Source organism: Trichomonas vaginalis, chromosome II (assembly GCF_026262505.1).
Source record: "Trichomonas vaginalis G3 chromosome II, whole genome shotgun sequence".
In the NCBI taxonomy this organism is placed as follows: domain Eukaryota; phylum Parabasalia; order Trichomonadida; family Trichomonadidae; genus Trichomonas; species Trichomonas vaginalis.
In genome coordinates this window covers 20,004,312-20,014,162 of record NC_067204.1, presented here as the reverse complement: position 1 = coordinate 20,014,162, position 9,851 = coordinate 20,004,312, and the positions used below count along the sequence as shown (strand labels likewise).

At 24.1% G+C, this 9,851-nt stretch overlaps 1 protein-coding gene across 1 annotated transcript, besides 6 other annotated features; it reads right to left on the bottom strand.

Moving 5' to 3' along the window:
* Window positions 1-2,516: 2,516 nt before the first annotated feature.
* TVAGG3_0576120 (protein ubiquitination) lies at window positions 2,517-3,690 on the bottom strand (the record flags this gene model as incomplete). Its single annotated transcript, XM_051239026.1, has 1 exon — window positions 2,664-3,509. The coding sequence occupies one exon, from the start codon at window positions 3,507-3,509 to the stop codon at window positions 2,664-2,666; it is 846 nt and encodes a 281-aa protein (XP_051096850.1).
* A 130-nt stretch (window positions 3,691-3,820) lies between these two features.
* Window positions 3,821-3,858: a mobile genetic element.
* Window positions 3,859-4,437: 579 nt separating this feature from the next.
* Window positions 4,438-4,474: a mobile genetic element.
* Window positions 4,475-5,471: 997 nt separating this feature from the next.
* Window positions 5,472-6,833: a mobile genetic element.
* Window positions 6,833-6,870: a mobile genetic element.
* Window positions 6,871-8,045: 1,175 nt separating this feature from the next.
* Window positions 8,046-8,082: a mobile genetic element.
* Window positions 8,082-9,851: part of a mobile genetic element that runs on past the window's edge.

The following is a 9,851-nucleotide window of genomic DNA, read 5'->3' as shown; positions in this document are numbered from 1 at the left end:
ATCAGCACCATGATCAACTAGGAATTGGACAATTTCTATTGAATTCGCTTTGATGGCAATACTAAGAGGGCATTCATTAATATCGAGAGAAATTCATAAAACAATGATTAATATGAAAAGAAATATTATTATATAAAACAATGATTAATATGAAAAGAAAGAGAATTCTATAAAACAATGATTAATATGAAAAGAAAGAGAATGTCATAAAACAATGATTAATATGAAAAGAAAGAGAATTCTATAAAACAATGATTAATATGAAAAGAAAGAGAATGTCATAAAACAATGATTAATATGAAAAGAAAGAGAATTAGATAAAACAATGATTAATATGAAAAGAAAGAGAATGTCATAAAACAATGATTAATATGAAAAGAAAGAGAATGTCATAAAACAATGATAAATATGAAAAGAAAGAGAATAAGTTTCATGTTAACATCAGCACCATGATCAACTAGGAATTGGACAATTTCTATTGAATTCGCTTTGATGGCAATACTAAGAGGGCATTCATTAATATCGAGAGAAATTCATAAAAAAATGATAAATATGAAAAGAAAGAGAATTCTATAAAACAATGATGAATATGAAAAGAAAGAGAATAAGTTTCATGTTAACATCAGCACCATGATCAACTAGGAATTGGACAATTTCTATTGAATTCGCTTTGATGGCAATACTAAGAGGGCATTCATTAATATCGAGAGAAATTCATAAAACAATGATTAATATGAAAAGAAATATTATTATATAAAACAATGATTAATATGAAAAGAAAGAGAATTAGATAAAACAATGATTAATATGAAAAGAAAGAGAATGTCATAAAACAATGATGAATATGAAAAGAAAGAGAATTCTATAAAACAATGATTAATATGAAAAGAAAGAGAATTCTATAAAACAATGATTAATATGAAAAGAAAGAGAATGTCATAAAACAATGATTAATATGAAAAGAAAGAGAATGTCATAAAACAATGATTAATATGAAAAGAAAGAGAATGTTATAAAATAATGATTAATATGAAAAGAAAGAGAATGTCATAAAACAATGATTAATATGAAAAGAAAGAGAAATTCATAAAACAATGATTAATATGAAAAGAAAGAGAATGTCATAAAACAATGATTAATATGAAAAGAAAGAGAATGTCATAAAACAATGATTAATATGAAAAGAAAGAGAATGTTATAAAATAATGACTAATATGAAAAGAAAGAGAAATTCATAAAACAATGATTAATATGAAAAGAAAGAGAAAGTAATAAAACAATGATTAATATGAAAAGAAAGAGAATGTCATAAAACAATGATTAATATGAAAAGAAAGAGAATTCCATAAAACAATGATTAATATGAAAAGAAAGAGAAATTCATAAAACAATGATTAATATGAAAAGAAAGAGAATGTCATAAAACAATGATGAATATGAAAAGAAAGAGAAATTCATAAAACAATGATTAATATGAAAAGAAATATTATTATATAAAACAATGATTAATATGAAAAGAAAGAGAAAGTAATAAAACAATGATTAATATGAAAAGAAAGAGAAAGTAATAAAACAATGATGAATATGAAAAGAAAGAGAATTAGATAAAACAATGATTAATATGAAAAGAAAGAGAATGTCATAAAACAATGATTAATATGAAAAGAAAGAGAAAGTAATAAAACAATGATGAATATGAAAAGAAAGAGAATTAGATAAAACAATGATTAATATGAAAAGAAAGAGAATTCCATAAAACAATGATTAATATGAAAAGAAAGAGAATAAGTTTCATGTTAACATCAGCACCATGATCAACTAGGAATTGGACAATTTCTATTGAATTCGCTTTGATGGCAATACTAAGAGGGCATTCATTAATATCGAGAGAAATTCATAAAACAATGATTAATATGAAAAGAAAGAGAATGTCATAAAACAATGATTAATATGAAAAGAAAGAGAAATTCATAAAACAATGATTAATATGAAAAGAAATATTATTATATAAAACAATGATTAATATGAAAAGAAAGAGAATTAGATAAAACAATGATTAATATGAAAAGAAAGAGAAAGTAATAAAACAATGATGAATATGAAAAGAAAGAGAATAAGTTTCATGTTAACATCAGCACCATGATCAACTAGGAATTGGACAATTTCTATTGAATTCGCTTTGACGGCAATACTAAGAGGGCATTCATTAATATCGAGAGAAATTCATAAAACAATGATAAATGTGAAAAGAAAGAGAATTCTATAAAACAATGATTAATATGAAAAGAAAGAGAATTAGATAAAACAATGATTAATATGAAAAGAAAGAGAATTCCATAAAACAATGATTAATATGAAAAGAAAGAGAATTCCATAAAACAATGATTAATATGAAAAGAAAGAGAAATTCATAAAACAATGATGAATATGAAAAGAAAGAGAATTCTATAAAACAATGATTAATATGAAAAGAAATATTATTATATAAAACAATGATTAATATGAAAAGAAAGAGAATAAGTTTCATGTTAACATCAGCACCATGATCAACTAGGAATTGGACAATTTCTATTGAATTCGCTTTGATGGCAATACTAAGAGGGCATTCATTAATATCGAGAGAAATTCATAAAACAATGATTAATATGAAAAGAAAGAGAATTCTATAAAACAATGATTAATATGAAAAGAAAGAGATTATAAATTTTGTTGATATCAGCCCCATTAGAAATCAAACACGAAGCAACGCTATAATTACAAAAATACATGCTTTCTGCCATTGAATCAGGAGTTTGACGCAAATTTGATTTAAGGTACTCAGCAATTTCATAGTTTCGATAATCCAATGCTGTATTAATCATGTTATCAAATGATTTACCTTCTTCTATCATTTGCATAAAAATGTTTTTATTTCCGCCTTGAACAGCATATTTTTCGGATTTATTAGTGTAATCAGCTCCTAAATTTTTCAAGTAATTGAAACATAATTCTGAGCCATATTTATTTGCACAATCAAGTGGTGTGATATCATTAATCTCCTGATTAATATCAAGATTTGGGAATTTACTTTTAAGATCATTAACTTTATCCCATGCAATATAGTATAAAGGCGATTCTGTTGAATATAACTTCAGAATTTTTTCTTCTTTCATTATAGGTTCGAAGTTTTCGAATTTGAAACCTTGATAATGTAGAAGAGTCGCTAATTTATTATTTTGCGGTTTATAAATGTATGAAAATGCGTTTAATATCTTTTGATAAAGTTCTGAAAATAATTTGATTTCTTTAATACGAATTTGTGAAAAAATATCTATGAAATAAAGTGCCATTTGGATAGGTATTTTGTGGGTTGTTATTAATTCGATAATTTGTGAAGATATTTGTATAATATTATTGCAATTGATGCCCCAAATAATTTTTGATGCTTGGTCTGGGTATTCGAATACATTAATTGGCTTAAGGTCACTGTAATTGCGCCAATTTTCATTTTTTGGCTCTGAACTTGACATTCTTTTGGAAAAATTTGGTTGTGGCACTTTTAAGGGTGGTAATTTATAAATTTCTATTATATAAGTTTCTATTTTTTCTTATTAAATTTCAAAAATGAGGGTTCGGAATCGTTCACAAATTGCCGAAAGGCTTTTTGCCAGTTTTGAATCCGACGATAGGTGTCTTGGAAGATTTGCCTGGTGTCATCATAGTGTCTTTAAATCAAAAATTTTATTTTGGAGTTAGTTTTATTGATTTTTCAATAAAAAACATTTCTAAAACAAGAAAATAAAATGATAAAATATTTATATTTTATATAAGGATCTTATATTGTTGTAAACAGAAATTCACCAAAAGTGACACCTCAGAAAAGCTAAAATATTGAATTTTTGGAACTTTTGATAGAGCACGTTTTTAAATATTAATTAAAGTAAATGTATATTTTGTAAAGATTCTTTTTAATAAAAAAATAAAATTTTGAAGAAGAACACAAAATCTTCTGAAAAATAATATCACATAAACTCATATTATTTTCTAATATATAAGTATTTTATATAAAAATCAAATTCAATGATCTTAAAAGCGAAGGATAAACCTCAAAATTTACGAATATAATGAGTGGGAATATAATGCTTATCTATCATAAAAACCATATGAAATATCAATTTTTTGCTTTACGCCTATTCCCACTCATTATATTCGTAAACTTTGAGGTTTATCCTTCGCTTTTAAGATCATTGAATTTGATTTTTATATAAAATAGTTATATATTAGAAAATAATATGAGTTTATGTGATATTATTTTTCAGAAGATTTCATTCTATATGCCTATGAAAAGTACTCTCAAAACTAACTTTTTCCTAATTATAATTAAATCTAGAATATTGTATTATGCTTAGTATTATTTCATTTTTCTCATTCAATTTAGAATTTACAAATGTCAAAAAATTGAGAGCTGTCACTTTTGATGAATTTCTGTTTATTACAATATATTTAAAATAAATATCATTTTATTTTTTTTTCATTGGTGTCTGTCAAACCATAATACACTATTCAAAAATTCAATGTGTCTTGCGGTTTCAAAAGACACTTCAAATTGAACGATAGCACAGACACTATTGAATTTTACCATTGTATTTAGTTTTTACCCTTTTTATTTTTAAGAATTAATGACTGAAACAGCCGTTTTGCTATGACCTCAATCACTTTTATTTATTATTTTAAATATTATTTAATTTTATTATTTGAATAGGCCAACTTATATTTGAGAAGCTCAATTTGAGACCACTTAATACATTGAAATATCATAAATATTGAAATATTAAAAAGTGTATTTCAAAATATTGAAATTATAAAATTTATAATACTGAAATTGAGACCAATTAATAAATTCAATGTGTTTTTTTTGAAATAACTCTCAATATTATTTTTTGTTTATTTAATGATGAATAAATATGATTGCTTTAGTCAATCATAAAAACTAATTTAAGTTTAAAATAATGAAAGGATAATTTGATCGTTTTTAAAATACAATTATTTTTGATGATTTGCAAGAATCTTTGAAAAGAATATAATATAGGTTCTATTTTTGTAAAATTTATCCAAATCATGTATTACATAAATTACGATTAAAACGATGGAAGAACCAAAAAGTGTATTTTGTGTTTTGTTGTTGCGTGTTGGATGCGGGATCCTGTCATGAAGCAAACATGTTTATTTCCGAAATCGACAAAAAATTTGGAAATTTAATTTCCGAAATCGAAATTATATTAATGTTTTTAATATTCTTATATCAAAAGGATTAAAGTTCATTAAGAGAAAAACAATTCTTCTTCTTCAATCTATTGGCGCATTTATTTCTACACGCCAATAAGGAAGGGAAAATTATAAGACACCATCGTGTCTTCAAAACGCTATTTTTTGATATTTTTAACAACCCTAAAATAAACATTTTTGTGGGACAAGCATATCATGTGATTTTTGGTAAAAAATGGGGTTGGCGTCCTAAGACGTCCTAGTGTAAATTTCTCAAAATTGTGATATTTACATCACATTTTTGAGAGGTTTATGGGCGTCCTAAGGGAAAATTGAATAGCTAGGGCGTCCCGAATTTTCATTCTAAGATTTAAATATATTATATACTTAAGTATAATACAAGCAATATAAAAATTAAATTTTTATTATGTTAACTTATAAGAAATTTTTTTGAATTATCGTTGATTTATTGTAATCTTTCCAGGCTATACTTTTGAAATCAACTTTACCTGTCATACGCATTAATGTAGTAGATGTCCAGGTGTAGCTATTATATCCCAGCAACATTGGTATTTTATCATTGTAAGATATCAAAATGAAGCATTTTTTCAGATATAATTTTTCGTAAATTTTTCAAAAATAAGATGGTAAAAAAGCCTCGACTTGCTCGAAAAATAACATTTTTTTACTTGTAAAAATAACCCTTTTACAGCATGGGCAGCTATTCAATCACTATTTCTTTTTCTAAAAGTATATTTTTCAAAAAAATTAAGATCAAATTCGACAATTTCTTGATGAAAGCAAAAATATTACACATACTTCTAGATGCATGGGATAAAATATGCAATTATTCAATCAATTCGCATGATTTGAAAAAAAAATCTAAATTTGATAAAAATGTAGAAATTTTTTATTTTTAACTTGAGATTCGATTTTTTTGATCCAATTTGTGAATTTTTTTTTGATCGGAATTTCAATTAATTTGTTGATCAAAAATGACCTCACAATGTTTGATCATAAGTGAAGTCATCTTCATGGGTATTTAGAAATTCCAAGAGAAATTGCTTATTTTCTCGCAGATGTAATATCTGAGAAAATCGAATTTAAATATTCATAGAAACCCAAATCATTCTCCGGTTCGAATAATTCATCTGTTGCTTTTTCTGTTTTTTCTATGAATTTTAATAATTTGATTAATAAATCTTCATCAGGAAGAATTATTGCTGCATTTGTGATAAAATTCCATATTGAGGTAATATGGCAATAATTACATTTATAAAATGTAATTTTATCCAAAATTTTTTGGCAAATTCGCATAATAGCATTAATATTTGAAGCTGAGATTAAACCTGTGATTACTTCTGTAACTTTTGGAAAATCATCGCAATTTAATATCTCTTTATATTGAATTGAGAAATAAAAAAAAATCAAATGGATTCATTTCTTCAATTTCAAGGAGATTGTAAAAATTGATAGAAGTGTTATTGCAACAAATTGTATTTACAGCAAAAAATATCATTTGCTCGATTCCATTTTTGGAATAAATTTGCTGGAACAATGTTAAATTAAAACAGTTGCTTAATTTTTCTGTTGTAAACAGAAATTCATCAAAAGTGACACCTCAGAAAAGCTAAAATATTGAATTTTTGGAACTTTTGATAGAGCACGTTTTTAAATATTAATTAAAGTAAATGTATATTTTGTAAAGATTCTTTTTAATAAAAAATAAAATTTTGAAGAAGAACACAAAATCTTCTGAAAAAATATCACATAAACTCATATTATTTTCTAATATATAACTATTTTATATAAAATCAAATTCAATGATCTTAAAAGCGAAGGATAAACCTCAAAATTTACGAATATAATGAGTGGGAATATAATGCTTATCTATCATAAAACCATATGAAATATCAATTTTTGCTTTACGCCTAATTTTTGACGACAATTAGCAAAAAAATGTTAAATGTTAACACTCAGTCCATTTGAATATGAAAAATAAAATTGACTTTGATTAAATGTTTTTATTTATCATGCAATTCTTCTTGCGACCAAAGATTTGAATAAAAGTTCAAAAAATAAGATAGCTTAAAAAATAATATACGGTAGTGTTTACTAATAGATGAATAGTATATAAATTCTATTAAAATGGATTTGATCCAAAAAATATAAAACCAAAAATAATTGTTATAATTTAAATGAAGAAGTAATTTAAAACAATTTTATTTATGATCAAATTTTTTTATATTTTTTTGGATCAAATCCATTTTAATAGAATTTATATACTATTCATCTATTAGTAAACACTACCGTATATTATTTTTTAAGCTATCTTATTTTTTGAACTTTTATTCAAATCTTTGGTCGCAAGAAGAATTGCATGATAAATAAAAACATTTAATCAAAGTCAATTTTATTTTTCATATTCAAATGGACTGAGTGTTAACATTTAACATTTTTTGCTAATTGTCGTCAAAAATTAGGCGTAAAGCAAAAATTGATATTTCATATGGTTTTATGATAGATAAGCATTATATTCCCACTCATTATATTCGTAAATTTTGAGGTTTATCCTTCGCTTTTAAGATCATTGAATTTGATTTTTATATAAAATAGTTATATATTAGAAAATAATATGAGTTTATGTGATATTATTTTTCAGAAGATTTCATTCTATATGCCTATGAAAAGTACTCTCAAAACTAACTTTTTCCTAATTATAATTAAATCTAGAATATTGTATTATGCTTAGTATTATTTCATTTTTCTCATTCAATTTAGAATTTACAAATGTCAAAAAATTGAGAGCTGTCACTTTTGATGAATTTCTGTTTATTACAGTTGCTTAATTTTTCTTCATTGTTTTCATAAAAAAGTAACAAGTTTGCAACTGAAATTTCAAAATTTTGATAATTGCCAGTTATTTCAGTAAATATATATATTTGCTTTTCTTCATCTAAAAATGGCAAATATTGATTTGCGATATTAACTAAAGTTTGGGATAAATTGTTCCAGTTTGATTTTACAATTTGTGAGCACATTATGTAATATGTAAATTTATCCGCTTTGTAGGAATTTAAAATTGTTTGTTGTTCTGTTTCAGTTAAATTACTGAATTTTTCAAGATTAATATTGTGATAAAAAATAGAATCCTTGAAACATTCTGATATCTTTTCAATGTTTAAAATGGATGCTAAAAAATGTAAAAGAACTTCATCAGTCATTGTGATTTTTTTGAAAAATTTATCCCAATTCAAGCATCCAATTGATCTTTCTGTCATTGTACTTATGCATTGATAAAGTTGATTTAATGAATCCGAAGAATAATCATTATGCTTGACTAGTTGAGTTAGTTGATACAGACTGTCGTCAGCCATTTTAAAAAAAATGAATAAAATTGTATAGTAAATTATATTTGTGAAATTTGTGACGCTACATTCAATCTAAGACCAATATCTCAAAGAATTCCTCATTTAAGTATTACTTTTCATTGTTTTTTAAAAAATATCTTTGCTTATTTGTTCACTTTTTTGACATTTATTATATGCTTTTTATCATATTTCCGATGATATGAATATATATTCTATATAAGAATGACGCTACATTCAATCTAAGACCAATATCTCAAAGAATTCCTCATTTAAGTATTACTTTTCATTGTTTTTTAAAAAATATCTTTGCTTATTTGTTCACTTTTTGACATTTATTATATGCTTTTTATCATATTTCCGATGATATGAATATATATTCTATATAAGAATGACGCTACATTCAATCTAAGACCAATATCTCAAAGAATTCCTCATTTAAGTATTACTTTTCATTGTTTTTTAAAAAATATCTTTGCTTATTTGTTCACTTTTTTGACATTTATTATATGCTTTTTATCATATTTCCGATGATATGAATATATATTCTATATAAGAATGACGCTACATTCAATCTAAGACCAATATCTCAAAGAATTCCTCATTTAAGTATTACTTTTCATTGTTTTTTAAAAAATATCTTTGCTTATTTGTTCACTTTTTGACATTTATTATATGCTTTTTATCATATTTCCGATGATATGAATATATATTCTATATAAGAATGACGCTACATTCAATCTAAGACCAATATCTCAAAGAATTCCTCATTTAAGTATTACTTTTCATTGTTTTTTAAAAAATATCTTTGCTTATTTGTTCACTTTTTTGACATTTATTATATGCTTTTTATCATATTTCCGATGATATGAATATATATTCTATATAAGAATGACGCTACATTCAATCTAAGACCAATATCTCAAAGAATTCCTCATTTAAGTATTACTTTTCATTGTTTTTTAAAAAATATCTTTGCTTATTTGTTCACTTTTTTGACATTTATTATATGCTTTTTATCATATTTCCGATGATATGAATATATATTCTATATAAGAATGACGCTACATTCAATCTAAGACCAATATCTCAAAGAATTCCTCATTTAAGTATTACTTTTCATTGTTTTTTAAAAAATATCTTTGCTTATTTGTTCACTTTTTTGACATTTATTATATGCTTTTTATCATATTTCCGATGATATGAATATATATTCTATATAAGAATGACGCTACATTC